This window comes from Phytophthora parasitica, assembly GCF_000247585.1.
Source record: "Phytophthora parasitica INRA-310 unplaced genomic scaffold supercont2.6, whole genome shotgun sequence".
In the NCBI taxonomy this organism is placed as follows: Eukaryota; Oomycota; class Peronosporomycetes; order Peronosporales; family Peronosporaceae; genus Phytophthora; species Phytophthora nicotianae.
In genome coordinates, this window is record NW_008648992.1 from 81,726 (window position 1) to 97,952 (window position 16,227).

A 16,227-nucleotide genomic window follows, 5' to 3' on the forward strand; every position below is an offset into this window, starting at 1 on the left:
CTTTCAAATAGGTACCTGGCTCGGATTGGATAAAATGTTGATCTTGCTGGTCGCAACAAACGTAATTACGCTCGTAAAAAAGATTAGTATTACCCAATGAAATAATTTACACATAAATTGTGACGAATCAGAGCATGAGCGCGGCGAGCCACCCGTTGGAGTTTGTTCCAAAGGCAAGACAATTGCCATTTCAGAACAGTAGCAATTGGAGAGACGACGGTAGAGGCCAACGTGCGCATCGTGTGTAACTTGCATGCGGCGATGTGCTTGCAGACTGGGGAAAATGATGATTCCTTTATCTCGATAGTTTTCACGACGGTCATCTGAGTAGGCCATCGGCCCGCGTTGGTGAGAATCGAGAAACACAAAAAAGCTCTGATACTTCCAGTATTGATTGTATACGATGTATGTTTGCGTGTGGTAATTTTGTTGGCGATGATGAAACATCTTTTATATCTGTCAATCCACTGAGTGCGACGGTGAAGATACACAAAACTATAGCTTTTTTAACTGCAAGCTGACAGCCAACGTTTTAAATTGAAAACTAGTAGTAGCATATACTGCACCAGTCTACAAGCGCTTTGTCGTGAAGTACTGCTATACATATTCTACTGTATCGCCATGAAGTTTCATTCACATGTCCAACGAAGCAGCTTCATTATTGTTGCTTTAGGAAAATAAGCTTGTAGCAATGACAACCACATGGTCCATCATTTCTTCTGGTGATTAACGAATCGAAGCGCTAGAAGCGAAACGACACGAATGCAAGCGATCCAGAGGAAAATGACGCCGAAGTTCCCCCAGATCTCACTGTGTCTTGCCGAAAAAATGAGATCCAAATACTTTACTACCGTGATGTCGCTTCCGAGATTTGGCGGTGCATCTGTCATGTGTTGGCAGCCCAGCTCCCTGCCATTGCTACCACTTGGACAGTCCCCGAACACGATGTCGACCAGGCTAGCATACGTGTACTTGTGCGGCGTTATATGGTACAGCCATCGGTAGCCTTGGGGAATAGAAGCAGTTGGTGGATTGAACCCTGTAAACGTGATCCAGATGTAGTTGATCAAGATAACCAAAATGGAAGCGACTTCCACTTTGCGACACAGATATGCTAGAAGCTGTCCGAAGTAAGCTTGCAAAATCGCGAGACCAAAAAGATTCGCCAAGTATGAGAAGAACTGAGCCCAACCAGTAAACCCCACCATGGGGTAATAGATAGCGACAAACAACAAAGTCTCCACAAAGCAGTACGGAATTTCGACAAGTGTGGCGCCAATGAAGTACCAAAACACATTGTACATCTGTGCTGAACGCTCGCGGTAAAAAGAGGCTCTTTCTTGGATCGAGACGGGTACAACACTACTGAAGACGATGAAGGTCATGTAATTTTGTGTCATGAATACCATGCCCAGTCCAGCGTTGATGCCCTGGTACGATGAGTACTCGGAACCAACGTAGGCGATGCCAAATACGAAGCCCAGCATGATTGAAATGAGGAATCGGGTCAAATTATACGAAGCCGTTCTCCAGTATATGTCGAAGAAGCGCTTGATAAGGAATCTTGCCTGGGTCACATTGTTAGCGGCACGCTTCTTGTCGAGCTTCAAGGCAGGAGTAGATGATGAAGGTCGGGCGACTCCTTCGCGATCCAGATTAACCTCGAGTTGTCAGGCTTGAGCACTTGATTTAAAAAGCTCAGCATAATCCGTTGTATCATCATTGACATTTCCCACACCAGCACCGATCACCTCTAATATCCACGTTGCTGGATTACAATCCTTCCCCAACTTCACCACACCATCGATGGATTCGAAGTACTCGATCAAAAGCGATGCGTTTGCTCCCAAATCACCGAAAAATACCATTTCACCTCCGCGTTTTAGAAGCAGTAAGCTATCGAACACGCTGAACACCGCAGCAGACGGCTGATGAATCGTACACACTATTGTACGACCCGTATTTGCCACCTTTCGTACACCATCCATAATGTGTTTGGCGGAACGTGCATCCAGTCCGCTAGTCGGTTCGTCCAAAAACAGCACACTCGGTTGCGCTGCCAACTCCACACCAATCGTAAGTTGCTTCATCTGCTCCGTAGAGCTTCCACGGACAATCCGGTCTGCAATCGGGTACAAGTCCAGAAGTTCAAGACATTCGTTCACGCAGGCATATTTTTCACTGTCAGGAACAGAAGCATCTTGACGCAAAAATGCACTAAAAGTCAAAGCTTCGCGGAATGTAGACGCTTCTGAGTGAATATCCATCTGTTCACAATAACCTGTGGCCCGACGGAGAGCAATTTCATTGACTGGGTAGCCATTCAGTAGGATAGACCCTGTGATCTTGCCGGCGGACTTACGTCCAGCGATGACGTCTATGAGCGTGGTCTTGCCTGCGCCCGAGGATCCCATGAGTGCCATGATAGTGCCTGGAAGCGCGTATCCACTGATGCCTTTCAGCAAGTCGATGCTGGCTTTGGAGTTAGAAGGGTCGGGAACGGAATACCACAAGTCCTTGAAAGCGAGCGTTACTGGAACACAATTTTTCACCGTTTGCGTGATGGGGATACTCATCGACTGGTCTTCGATAACTTTCGGCGTAGCAATGTGGGAGTAGTTGTCGCTGCTTGGACTGCTGCTGTTACCCACACCGCCCAACTCATCGCTGAGAGAAATAGTCTCTGGGGTTTCATAGCGCCAATACTCCAGCACTAGGCAGGACAGCGCCATGAAGAAGAAGTATATCGCGATAAGGAAGATGATGCCGTACCACAACCAGTACCTTCCGGTCGGCACACCATACAAACTAAGCATGTACTCACCCATCTCCATTCCATACCGGACGCAATAGTCCACTCCATCATACACACATGTGTTAAAACGTGCCTCTCGATACTGATTCACAGCGACAGCATGAATTCCCCATCCATGAGGGCTAATCCAGTAGACCCAAGACAAATACGCGGGTGTCGAGTCCTTGGTGATCAAAAAGCCTGAAAACGTCGCCAGAAATAGGAGCACGAGCATTGATATGGGGTTGGCGACGTTGATATTTGGACAGGCCAATGCGATGAAGAAGAACAAAGCGATGTAGGCCATATTCGTGACGAACAGCAAGAGTAGGTAGATGAGATAGCTTTCCACACTCGAAACAAAGCCGCACATCCAGTATGTCAAGGTTCCGAATAGCAAAATCTCCATCACAACAAGGGGGGTCTCCTTAACGGAGCTCGCAATCACAATAGACGACGTACGGTAGAAATTAGCACCGCGCTGTTTGTAGACCACATCCCGAGTAGCAAGGATCGAAGGAATGAGCGCAATTTTTGCCACAGATAGCGTATCCACTGCTGTATACACTAGACCCATGAACACTTGAGCGTTGGTTGTTTCGAATTGGTAGAACGCTGTGCCATACAGTAATCCAATGACTAACGCCATGAATACTCGAGTTTTCACGGCAGTCACGTCATGTGCTAGAATCTTGAATTCACGGGAAAGAACAGTTGCAGTTCCTGCGAGGAAGTCTTGCTTGAACTCTGGTGTGTGCCCAATTGAGGCAATAGGCTCAATGTTGCATTCCGATGGAGCGCGTAGCTTATCCATTACGCGAATACGAACCTCCGATTTATCAAAAGCATCGGCAAACTGCTGCGCAAATCTTGGTACAGGGCCGCTTTCATATTGGCGCTGTTTGTTTGTTCCAAGATCCAGCATGAAGTCGGCCATATCGCGACTTGCAGGACACTTTAACCCCAAGCCTTCAAAGTACTCCCCCACTTCAATACGGGGCCCGTAATACATCACGTAGCCCTCGTTTAGTAACATCACGTCGTCGAACAGCTCGAAAACCTCGGGGGATGGCTGCAGGAGCGAGATTACCATTGTCTTGCCGAATGCCTTAGCCAACCTGCGCTGGGCCGAGATGATGTCAAAAGTTGCGGAACTGTCCAAGCCTGTGCTAATCTCATCCATAAAATACACGAGCTTGTTGCCAAACGCCATCTCGCCCCTAGTCACGCGCTTGCGCTCGCCACCAGACACGCCCCGTAGCATAGCATCACCTACCATGGTATTTTGGCAATTTTCAAGACCAAGCTGACGGATGACGATGTCCGAGTGATTCTTAATAGCGCCGCTAGCAGCATATAGTGTGTGTAGTTCATGGTCGCCGTGGTAAAGCTGTTGTTCATCGAGCATTGGCACTGTTCCTTCGCAACAGGCCCGGGCGAACTCGAGCGTCTCCTTGACTGTTAACGTGGGTAAATGAATATCATTCTGGGGCACGTAAGCCACGAGTTGCGGCAAACCGTTGAGCACTGCGTCGTGAGCCACCCCATTGAATGTCACATCAGCTTCCACCACGATATTCCTATCCGTTGACAGTCTACCGCTTAGCAACTTCATCAGCGATGACTTCCCTGAGCCGGGTTGTCCGAGGATCAACGTCATGGTACCCGGCTTAAACACCCCACTGGCATTGCGAAGTATATTTTTCTTCACCACGTGGCTTTTGGCACCGAGTTGCCGTGCACCTTTCAGGATCACGTTGGCAAGCGTGGGTAGCTCTGTTTGGAGTTGCGTCTCGTCCTTTACGATAATGTCCGCCGTTATCGATACATTTTCAAAGCGAACCTCCAGCCGCGGTCGTAGCTCAGTATTCATTTGCGAAGCCACGTGCTGGTACAATTCGGGTGCACCCTCGTTGTCGTGAGCTGTCTGCCGTTTATCTGCGTTCCTGGAGGCCGAAGCAGTCATCTTTGGGTTAATGCTTTCCAAGTATGTTGAAAGGAGCAAATTGCAATATGAGTTCGTTGCCTTGGGCTTGTATTTTCCGCCCAATTTTATTCACATGCCAACTCCACCATCATCAATTTCACGCCAACGCTCCATCATAATCAGTCGAGGAAGTACCTCGGCTCGAGCCTCGAGGTACATGTAGATTATTCTGCATGATAAAATAGGATTATTCACGGTATGAGAAAAAAAACATGGCATTCAGAGCCGAGCCCATATTACTCAATAACTACACAAACTCTATAGACCGAATTTCCGAAATCACCTTCTTTCGAATATCCGCCTTGCTGTTGATTGCGACAGGCTTATTGAATACATAGGGACTTATGCTTGGAATTTCTACCCTATGACAAGCTTACTAATAAAAGCAATATGAATATTTGGGCATAAACAAACTGCAATTTCGTCACGATACCTAGGTACTATTCTAATAGCACCCAGGTATCGTGACGAGATTGCAGATTAAATGTCACGTAGTTCCCAGAGCTTAGCGCAATAATATTGTAATGAGCATATTATGCTATGAGCGTTCTCAGATCGGTCAGTAAAGGAACCACAATTGTACAATGACTTACTGCTATTAATAAATGGGCGTAGTCGCCATAGCCACAACAAATACAAATGATTTACTGCTAAATGGTGGTGCTAAACCATGTATACGGTTTATTTTAGGAGGCTTTAAGCTTGCAGTTTTTTTTTAATAATCTTTTCAAAGCCGTTTACAGTCATGACAAGCATTACCGCTAGCGGTGCATGAAAGCCATCGATTGTGTGGAGATAAACTACTTCTTCACATTACGCTGGGTACGGAATCCGAGTTGCGTCAGCTTGAGTCTAGACCTTCAAAATCGCTCAATAGCCGCGACGTTATGACATGGATTTCCTATTAGAGCGCTTGGTGGTTCACGAGTGCAAATTCAGGATTTATCTCTTGGGCTTGTTTTGCCGGCGGGTCAGATACTTCGAAGACGAGGTACTCAATCTGTAAACGTGATACCGTATGGTGATACGAGAGTTGTTGATGTAGGCACATCGAAACACACCAACTTCATAATCATTGCGATGCTGAGTGATGGTCTGAATTGTCGTTTTACTGGTAAATCGGTACCTGCCGACATATGAAATATTACGGTTTAGTCTGTAGTGTAAACAGCAGCGCCTGTCGACTCAGTTGTGTCATTACTCAATATGAGTTTCTTAGAGATGACTGCGGACGACGGAATGACAGTAGCAGAAGCAATCGAGTTCATTGATTCCTTCGATGAATATTTTGACGACTGCGAACAGAAAACCGAACGCACCAACACCGGCCAAACTCATTCACTTTCTTCTAGTGACAGCTCAATTCCAATTCCGACCTCAAACATGGTCGGAGAGAAAAGACGTACCAAGAAAACAAACCCACCAGGGTACACGACGCGAGTCCAGCGACGCAAGAGGGCAGAGCTGCAGAACCTTCGTGACGAAGCTCAGGAATTACAAGAGCGACTGGACCAACTGAAGAAATCTACATTCAATTCCCACATGGTAGTAGCGAACGAAGATCCAGCAGCCTGCCAGATGAAATGGAGAAATTTGGTGGAGACTGAGCGAAATCAGCGATGACACTCGGAGGAGACGAACAGCAAACTCAAAACGATACTTGCACACCACTTGAGTGCAAACGAGAATCTATGTCGAGCTCTACACAAGAAGGCATTACTGAAGGTAAGTGTGGTTTTTAGAGTTGTTGTCACTATCTTCGTTTTTAATCACTTTGATGTGGTGCTCACAGGGAACTGACTTCGTATTCAGCTGCGAGCCAACCCCTGGGTATTCTTTCGCTGCATTCGAGAACAACCGAGCAATCGTTGGCCACCTAGAGCAGCTAGTGGGGAAACTATATCTGGAGTCTGGCTCATTGTTAGATTCTTGGTCGTCTTCGTCGATGAACTACAGCATGAATGTCCAGTACGACGAACAAAAGCACAGCAAAGTCGCTGAGATGAAGGCAACGACTCCTGTCGCATGCTCAATGGAAGTGGCGGCTGATCTCATGTGGCGAGAACAGAGTGGCCAGCGCTCGGATCCTCAAAAATGGGCCCACATCGTAAGTTCTCCGTGTATTTGCCATCCAAAGAAATAGTATACTAACACGCGATGTGTCTTGCTGTTCGCAACATAAAGATTTCTGGACGTCAGCCAAATTCTCAAGAAAAAAACTGGATCTTCACGCTACAGTGCCAATCCTACATCAAGCGAGTCAACGGAGTTCAACTAATGCAGAAATTCGAAGACTCGAACCGGATTGTATTCGTGCGAACTGACATCATGACTCTGACAACCGAGGGGCTTCGATTTCGTGATCAAACCTGGACAATAATAACGCGGTCTGACTCCGACCCGCACAATGCATCTGTTGTTCGTATTTACGAAAAGCTGTTCATGGAATGCCAAGAAGGCTTCTCTGGGCGCCCAGAGGATATGGCATACGCTCAGAATGTCGTTTTTTTTTTAGTTTGAGCTGGAAACTACACAATTGCACCCATCAACTTCAAGGCACACTGGTCGAAAAGTATGAAATCTGTTCAAAGTCTTCACTCCAACCCGATATCCCCGGCGGCCGGTAGAGATTGAGCAATCGGCGAGTCTTTTCAGAATTCAATTCAACTCTTCCTTTCCTCAATAGGATCTCTTTCGTTACAAGGCTCGTGTTTCAGCTTCTCCACACCATTGATGAATGGAAATATGATATTGTCGGGATGCATTTGATTTAAGGGCTGATTCCGGAGGCTCAACTGCAAGAAAACGTTTACAACTGCTTTTACTGAGACAGACATCTGAAAACCTTGAGTAGCAGCTAAGGAGTTGGAGCTCAGAACCAGCAGGCTTTTCAAAAAATCGAGCTAAATCCTAACACTAACATAAGAAAGCATCTTTGCGTCGCTTTTAAATGGAAATTTGAGTGTCATTTGTGCTGTAGTCAAAGCATTCTTTTTGTGAGGTACGATAAACGGATTTAATCCAGAAGGGTTATTAACCGTTTACAAAAGCTAACCCTTTCAAATACGAGTGTACCGTTTTACAGGTACGCTGTTATGACACCCCTCCCAATTCACTTGATTTCATTAAGTTTGAGCTAGCTCGACCCCTCGGGCATTTCAGAGGCTCACGACATCCCGGCGGTCTAGTATTCGGCCGTCCTGTATCGAGATATGTACGCCGCACAGCTCCGTTCCAAGGACGAGATCCTGGCCATCCGCGCCGCTGAGCGTGAGTATGCCAAGCGCGTGTTGCTTGCGCAGGAGACGCTTAAGGTCGTGCGCGAGGAGCTGGCCACATGCTACCGCGAAAACGGCGTGAACCACAAGATGGCCTGCAAGGGTCTTCGCGAGGAGTATGCCAAGCTCATCCAGGACCCCACGCATGGAGCTGGCTACCCGGTAGGGCTACATGGAGCTGGGGATATATGCAGTGGTGGCATGATTGGGTGCTGGAGCGAAAGGCACACTTGACTTACCAATATGCTGTTGTTTGTTATGTTGGGGAATGTGCAGACGCGACCGGAGTTCTAGACCCTTGGTGGGCACATAACAAGCGAGAATTAAAGCGATATGTGGTACGGAGAGCGATGTAAAAGGGGAAAACACGTCAGAAAAAGGATGAAAATACATGCCAACGCGAATCACAAGCTTGTCATTGTCGAAGGTAGATGCCGAATCTGAGGGGCAGTGGTGCGTTCCCATTGTGTCACAGCTAGCTGTGTCGTGACCCTGCTTACGGTCAGCCTTAGAGATCGTGTTGATATTGGCGACGCTTGGCGCGGAGAGTTTCAATACGCCGGAGCACGAAATGAAGTCCCTCGTCACGCGTCTCGTCGTCCTCACTTTCGTAGCAAGACCTGCTACCGATTTCACAGCGAGGGGAATATCTAGCCCTTGTGTGCGGAAGTGGCTTAGCTGCGGGGGAAGTGAAGCTGCCAGGATTCATTTCAACTATTTCGTGAAGGCGCGAGCTTCGTCTTCTCTTTCTGCAAACCATATCAGTGTCCGGAAAATCTTCAGCAAATGCAGGTTCTTTATGGAAGGTGCAGGATGAAGCTTCGACAGCCGACAGCAGCGCATCATGTTTGGTTGCTTCCTCTTTGAGCGCTTGAGCAACGAAATCAGAGTACGATTTTACGCTGCCTTCAACCGTTTCAACCCTTGCTTGTAGCTCAGTCAGTGAGGCTTTCACCGCTGCTGTCTCATCGACCACAGCCGTACGGATTTCTTCGCTAGCTTCTTTGCTCTGTTGATTGAGGCATGACATAGTAAGTTATGGGCGCAGGGGCGAGCAATGCAAACTCAAAAACCTGTTGTCGGAGCGCAGATATTGATTCGGCCATATGGCTGACGCCTTTTTCGAGCTCTCCAATTGCCACCTTTTGTTGCTGGTGACTTTCGCAGCTGCTCGCAAGCTTTGCCTCGACTTCCGCAATCGATTTCTTTATCGGACTGCCGAATTTCATCAGCAGCTCTTGGTGCTGCTGCTTCTGTTCGCGGCGGTGCTCGACAAAAGCCTTAGTGAGATTCTGTTCTAACTCTTGCAACTTCTCACTGCCATTGCAGTGAACAGGAGACTTAGAAGCCGGAACTACACGCTCAGCCTGCCACTGTTGAAGGCGATAAAGCTGCAGTAATACAATCCACTCACGGTTAAAACACTTATACTTTATACATGGACGCAGCTCCTGGTCACCTGGTCATCCTGACTCGACCCCAGCAAGTTCTGAGACTGTGGCTGAGAGAAGGACGACTGCGACATCGACGTAATGCCGCTCAACTCGTCACTTTCTGGCGCGTACACTGTTCATCGGGCCAACAAAATCTTATCATGATAGAAACAAGAGTACCAGTAAACCAAGCCGTCACAGCACCTTCTTGCGAGGGAGCAGGAAAGCCGCTGCTTGTCTGGCTGCTCACTCCAACCTCCGACTGCGACGTCAACACCCGGCTAGCGTCCAGCACGCATTGGGTGAAACTTTGCTGGAATCCAGTGGTCGCTGGCTTCTCCGTGAACGGTGCAGACTGCACTTGCCTCGACCCCATGCTCCTTTGTCCGGTGGATTGTGGCGTATCCGCTCTACGTCGCGAAGTTTGCAGTGGCAAAGGAGGCGCCCGTCCAGTTCCTCGACGTGAACTCCTGCATGAACAGTAAATTTTTGAGCACAGAGCGGAAATCACTAAATCAGCGCCGAGCCCCTACGAGTTCTCATTGCGGCGCAGCAGCTGCGAGAGCGAGACCACCTCACGACGGACCGACATGCTACTTCCTTCTTCTTGGAGCCTTGGTGAGTGCGGAATCGAGAGTGAATGCGCTTTCGCCTGGGCTTCAACTTCAACTTCATAGCCAATCATATTGGACCTCTCTATATTAAAGAAGTGCTCTATTAAAGGGAGATTGTCGGATCCAGTTAAAGGGAGATTGTCGGATCCAGCTCCTCGTCAATGGGTACAAACAAGATGGCGGATATGGCCCACTCGGTGGGGGCTGCGCTGACCTCACATTCGCTTTTACTGCGTACGGCGCGGACCTCCACGTGCGTGTGAAACGATTCGCGACCACGCGTCAGATTGAGCCACCATGGTTGCCAACACTACCAGCAAAACAATGAAGAAGTTCTGGATGGACTCTAAGATCCCGGAGGACAGTCGCTGGCATTCCAAGCACAAGGGCGATTTCCGCACTTCCGACCGCCTGGCCGACCACTTCGTTGGAAAGCTGCGCGACGTGTGTCGTCATGAGCAGAGTGCGGTGGCCATCATGGTCCGCTTCACGCGTATCCTGAAGGAGCTGCTGGACTCGTACGAGAGTCAATCGAATCTCCTGTTGAAGCTGGCGGACACGGGTCGTGTGGTGACTCTGCTGCACCGGTACGTCAACAACGCGTTGGACACGCTCGATATTCTCGACTTAAAGGAGCGCGAGGAATGGCACGATCAGCTTCTAATTGAACGAGAGGAGCGACTCCAAGTGTTCAAGGACTTTATCCTGGACGAGGATCAGCTACTTGCTTCACTCGGTGACAAGAACCAGCAGCTCGAGATCGTGACGTTGCTGCGCTACTGCGTGGAGAAGTATCACGACGGCATCACGCCATTTGCTGGAGAGAATGAAAAATATCGTGACAAGTTGACGTCCGAAGAGCTGGACACGATATCCCTGGTTTATGACGTAGTTGTCCAGAAAGCTGGTCTTGTGTCGGACGAGCTCCCCGATTGGTTCGTCACTTCTGAACATGAATGGGCCTGGGTGAACAGGGCCAAACTAGAAGACAGGAAACTTGGATGGGACGACAAGGCCAGGAAGAAAGACGCTGACGAAAATGTGAGTGACGAAGTCCGTGGAGAAGTGTGCGAAGAAGTGTGTATTCGACTCGCTCATATTTGGACGGAGCTCAACCACCCGCATCTTCGGAAATTCTATGGAGCGTCATACGTCGGCAAGCCTTTTGTTATTCACGAGTCGTGTTTTCCACCTACCTTTGAGAAGAATGTGTGGCATTACTTGGCAAACTGTGCACTTGGTCTTCAGTATGTGCACGATCGCGGCCTTGTGTACCACGATGTGTCACCTGCTACACTTCTCTGCAGTTACTCGGAGCGTAGAGGTGTCTTGGATGGACTGGGATTGGCGCCACGAAGCCGTGTGGATCGGTCCCATATGATTAGAAACGATAGCATCGATAGCCAAACTGAAGAGTCTGCAGAGAGCTACGACGTGTTGAGGTTCGGGATGGCAGTATTTTTCGTCCTGTTAAATGGTCGCAATTCGAACCTCTCAGGAGAAACACGGGACAAAACGTTCGACTCATGGAAACACAAAACTACATCGCGTCTACCGGATGTTAAACCGGAATTTATCAATGACGACGAATGGGAGATGTTACGAGGCCTATGTGCTGAGATTCCTGCGGAGAGAACTAAGCTGGACGACGTGAGTTTCAAAATGCAGCAATTGGCAGAGGATGGATGTCAGAAGCATGCAGAGGAATCCCAGTTAGTTGGCAACATATCAAACTTCATTATACCAAGCTTCGATGGAACCGTTGCTGAGCTGTTTGACGAACTGGCTGAAGATCACGAACAGGAATTTACTCACCAGGATCGATCGGTGTTTGATCGCCTTCGAGACGTGTATGCGCAGTTGGAACGTGCTGGAGAACTGCCTAAGCTCTTGGTTGAAGATTTCAGTTTGCTAGTCTGGGAATTTTTCAGAATGTTCGATGAATCTTTGTCGAGCAGCAGCGTGTCAATTCAGATCGCCTCGCAGTCGGTAGCCGGCCAAAACTATCACTTCCACTACCAAATCGACCACCTAGTGCATAGCTGTCCACAGCTACAAGGCCAGAACACTGTACATCACTGGCAGCCTACTTGGGATAAAGCTCAGTCTAGCCAGCGAGATGAATTACTGAAGCTCCTGAAGAGTCCATCAACGTTTTTTCAACGTACGAATCGGCCAGAAGATATCGCGATGCTAAGGTTTGAGGCGCAGACTCGGGCTGGTGCTTACGCTCCGGATGTTGTGAAGGCGATGAACACTGTGCTAACAGAAGCGAAGCGGCGAGGTGTGAGAGGTGCCGATGTGATTCCCAAGTGGTTCATCCCTAGCTATCAGGTAGAGCTGAAGGACCGAATTGGAAGTGGAGGGTTTGCTTCTGTGAACCTGGGCAAATGGTTCGGGACAGATGTGGTTGTGAAAAGACTAAAACCTATGGCAGTCGATGAGAACCGTCGAAATCAATTTCGTCGCGAGGCAGATTTGTGGTTTACACTGAACCACTCCAATTTGATTAAGTTGTATGGAGCATGCTATGAAGGACCACAACCGTTCTTCGTTTGTGAGCGTGCAACACGTCAGACCCTCACCGACTACTTACGCCCAGAAAAGGGTAGACGTCGTGAGCTGTGGTTTCGTCTACTGCAGGCAGCTCTCGGGATCGAGCATCTTCACGACCACAATATCGTGCATGGAGACCTCAAAAATGACAATATCCTCGTATGCGAGGGAGGAGCTGCAAAAATTGCAGATTTCGGATTGAGTGTTCTGGGAACCACAGCGAAGTCTAAAGAGACGCTAACCACGGAAGCCGTACGTTGGAAAGCACCTGAGTGTTTAGAGGGAGACCTGCCCACGTTTGCATCAGATATTTACGCTTTTGGAATGTGCATCATTGAAGCAGTAACTGGTGAATTTCCGTGGGGACGGGATTTGGCGGACATAAGGGTAAGCCACGCAGTGAGAGTTGAGAAGAAGATACCAGCGCGTCCAACGATTTTTAAAGATAAGGAATGGAATCTGGTAGAGCGAATGTGCCGCTGGGACCCTCAGAAGCGCATTGGTATTGGTGCTGTGATCAAGATCCTCGAGGACATCGGAGTGTCGAATCTGCTTGAAGCCGGTGGTGGTAACATCGGTTCAACCAAGGTTGGCATGAAGACCCCATCGTAAAACGCACAACGTCAAGAGGACAACAACTTTCCGACAGTAACTTGTCTGCGATCTTGTCTAATGAATTAAATGTTTCCATCTCGTGCTTCCCTTGGCACTTATTGCTTCAAGCGCGGCTGTATTCACTAGTTGGGAAATCAAAATCATTGCTAAACGTTCAAATACTTCCGTGCTTCACTCGCACCCACGTAGACTTGACTACATTTGCATGTATCGGCTGCCACCAGCTCCACCTGTAGGACCATACATGTTCGAGGAAGAATTTCCATAAGCATAGCCCCCACCTTGGTAGGCCGACGAAGCCGATTCTGCGTAGCTAGGAGGTCCTTCTCTCCCTCCTTGGTAAGCCGTTGAAGAAGACGAATTGCCCATATCACCGTAGGCAGAAGATCCCATGGATGAGCTAGAAGAAGCATGACTGCGCGATCCTCCTTGTGCAGCACCACGACCAGCTGCAGCAGCACGTAAACTGCGCACCCACTCCTGCTTGACCTCGCGGGACTTTGCGTGAAGCTGCAGCGGGTAGTACTTGTCATCACGGAAGGAAACGCTGAAAGCTTCCGGTACAGCATAGTTGTCTTCGATGGTCGCTCCCGTGACGTCCATAGGCGGATTGTCAGAACGACAGCGTTCATAGTCCTCCTTAGTGTCGTAAAAGCTCAACTGTGGACCTTGCAGGACGAAATACCGCTGCTGCCACTTGGCGCGAGCTGATCCGCCAGCACCAGGAGCCATGTGCTGCTTGATGAGGTATCCGCACAATATCTGTGCAAAGGCTGAGGAGGCAAATTCCGTTGCTCGGTATTGGCCCTGTTGTGCGGTGTCGGCCAGACGTTTCATAGTCGCATTATGATTCAAAATGTGCTCCAGCTCGTTAGTCTTGAACTCCAGCGTGGAGCGAAGCCCAGCCAGTTCAGATGCGCAACGCTGCTCAGCCTCCTTCACCCCCTGTTCGCACTTCTGTTGTTGCTGAGCTGAAAGTTCCTGCATTGCACCAGCCTGTCCCTGTGCCACTGCCACCTTGACACTCAGATCATTCATCTGCTTCTCCAGTGCACGAACTTCTGTCATGTGTGCAGCATTCGTACCCTCTGTGCGCTGAATCACCTGCGAGAGAACGCGTTGGCTCACAAACTCGCAGTAAGCGGCATCAGATGATGGACCCACGGCATGTGCAAAGTATTCCTTGTGCACCGCGCTCAAATCATCCTGTAAGAAGGTCTGTGTTTCACGAAACAGTTCCATCGCTGACTTCTGGCGGTGCTGCTCAGGGTGTGCCAGATACTCCGTTCCTGGTCGACTTAGAACATCCAGCACGTGTCGACAGTACGCCATGGACGCTGCTGCATTCTGCTGACGATACGAATCAAACTCTGCATTCACTGCCGCGCGGAATTGCGCCATGTAATCATCACCTCCTCCAGCTTCGGCATCAGCTCCCATGTCTCCATCGACAATGTCACGTAGCTTCTTCTTAGCCAAGCGCTTGCACAAGCGATGCACATTTCTAAGCTTATCCTCTGAACAAGGCAAGCGTGTCCGTTCGAAGGTTCGTGCTTCTGCGTCGTCGTCCTTTTCCATGATCTCAATCATCTCATTCTCCGGCGCTGCCGGGTCTTCTTCTATAGAATCCTGTACTTCCAGGTCAGGACGCAGCGCCACACTGCGCAGGTTTCCGTGTTCATCGAACATAGCGCTGCTGCCCTGGCCGTTATCCACCACTTCAAGTTCGTCATCCTGCTTGTCTCCGTTAGCTTCAAAGCCAGCATCTTCTTCGTACTGTTTAGGCGACAGATAGCGTCGCACGCGTGCATGTAACTCAGACTTGTACCGTTCCACTGCGTCCTCCAGTGCATCATGACACTGGGCCTGTACAACGCGGCTCCAAGCACTCGAGATCACGGGAGCTTTGCCACTATTCAGTGCCTCAACATAAGACCCAGCCAGATTGACGAACATCGCTCCATTGAGCGGTTTCCCGAACATGCTCTTGGGTTTGGCCTTGCCAAATAGTCTCTTTTGAAGACCCTCAAAGCTGGCTCTGAACTCGTCTCTCAGCTCTTCGTATGGCACTTTGGGCAGATTCCGCAGCTTCTGTTCATCGTCCACAGGTCGTACGAGTGTCACACAGTCTCTGTGTCTAAAGAAGTCACTCAATAGTGCTCGGATCTGGTCTTTCTCTACTGCGTCATCGCTGTAGCCTCCTGTCGGCTTTAGAGCATTCTCTAGATACTGTTTGGATGAAATGGGCTTGCCGTTGTCCAGTAGTTGCAGTGTAAAGTCCCTCACGACCCACATGAAGCTCGGGAAGAACTCGTGCAGCCTGTCAGCATTTCCTGCTGCGTCTTTAGAAGTCGAAGACGTCTGGATGTGCTTGGACAGGTTCACCACAAGCGATAGATCTTCAATGGCGTTGCCGTCAATGACGCCGCGACTGTTGTACACAAAGTTCGACGCCAAAAGCAGCGCCAGCGCGAAGATGCGCGTGTCGTGGGTCTGTTCGCGGTCCACAGAGCCTAGTCCTTCGGTATCGAGGAAAAGTATGCTGGTGTCCTCGTCCAGAGGGATGGGCTCTCCCCACATCCAAATGCCCTTGGTACAGGCGTTGACTGTGCCGCCCACAGCGAAACCTGGCTGCTCCTGACGTGACCCGGATACGCCCTTCACGAGCATGTTGAGCAGGAAACTCTTGCCTGTGCGGTACAGACCTGCTACGGCCACTACGACGAGCCGCGACTTGACCCTCTCCAGCACGGCGCACGCCTCGGGGTTCACGCTGAAGCCTCCGTCATCGTCCACCAGCACGAACGGCAGCGGCCGCACCGCCGACGAGTCCGCGCTCATGACGACAAAACACTCGGCGTTTGTATGAGACCGAAGGAAGTGCGCAAAAAGCGAACCCACGACGGATATCGTGTGGTGAACACTATATCATGCACCTATTGATAAATGG

The 16,227-nt window shown here is 49.4% G+C and overlaps 5 protein-coding genes across 6 annotated transcripts; 2 read left to right on the forward strand and 3 right to left on the reverse strand.

Annotated features, from left to right (window-relative positions):
- Positions 1 to 519: 519 nt before the first annotated feature.
- On the reverse strand, positions 520 to 4,760 carry PPTG_03754 (hypothetical protein; the record flags this gene model as incomplete). Its single annotated transcript, XM_008897522.1, has 2 exons — positions 520 to 1,642; positions 1,739 to 4,760. The coding sequence occupies 2 exons, from the start codon at positions 4,758 to 4,760 to the stop codon at positions 711 to 713; spliced, it is 3,954 nt and encodes a 1,317-aa protein (XP_008895770.1). The 3' UTR covers positions 520 to 710.
- Positions 4,761 to 5,987: 1,227 nt separating this feature from the next.
- Positions 5,988 to 8,353, forward strand: PPTG_21500 (hypothetical protein; the record flags this gene model as incomplete). The annotated part of the gene is made up of 7 exons (XM_008898299.1): positions 5,988 to 6,326; positions 6,414 to 6,506; positions 6,574 to 6,888; positions 6,966 to 7,094; positions 7,762 to 7,782; positions 7,970 to 8,221; positions 8,336 to 8,353. 7 exons carry the CDS (start codon positions 5,988 to 5,990, stop codon positions 8,351 to 8,353), a joined length of 1,167 nt encoding a protein of 388 aa, XP_008896547.1.
- A 97-nt stretch (positions 8,354 to 8,450) lies between these two features.
- PPTG_03757 (hypothetical protein) lies at positions 8,451 to 10,304 on the reverse strand. The gene is made up of 5 exons (XM_008897523.1): positions 10,026 to 10,304; positions 9,697 to 9,962; positions 9,519 to 9,625; positions 9,133 to 9,450; positions 8,451 to 9,068 (listed from the first exon to the last, which is right to left on the reverse strand). Exons 1-5 carry the CDS (start codon positions 10,175 to 10,177, stop codon positions 8,568 to 8,570), a joined length of 1,344 nt encoding a protein of 447 aa, XP_008895771.1. The 5' UTR covers positions 10,178 to 10,304; the 3' UTR covers positions 8,451 to 8,567.
- Positions 10,225 to 13,517, forward strand: PPTG_03758 (TKL protein kinase). The gene has a single exon (XM_008897524.1). The coding sequence runs from the start codon at positions 10,404 to 10,406 to the stop codon at positions 13,272 to 13,274; it is 2,871 nt and encodes a 956-aa protein (XP_008895772.1). The 5' UTR covers positions 10,225 to 10,403; the 3' UTR covers positions 13,275 to 13,517.
- On the reverse strand, positions 11,673 to 16,207 carry PPTG_03759. Of its 2 annotated transcripts, XM_008897526.1 has the most exons (2): positions 11,851 to 16,207; positions 11,673 to 11,747 (listed from the first exon to the last, which is right to left on the reverse strand). In XM_008897526.1, exon 1 carries the CDS (start codon positions 16,116 to 16,118, stop codon positions 13,473 to 13,475), a length of 2,646 nt encoding a protein of 881 aa, XP_008895774.1. In that variant the 5' UTR covers positions 16,119 to 16,207; the 3' UTR covers positions 11,673 to 11,747; positions 11,851 to 13,472. The 2 variants fall into 2 exon arrangements, with proteins under 2 accessions (XP_008895774.1, XP_008895773.1); XM_008897525.1 differs by having other exon boundaries at positions 11,673 to 16,207.
- Positions 16,208 to 16,227: the final 20 nt, after the last annotated feature.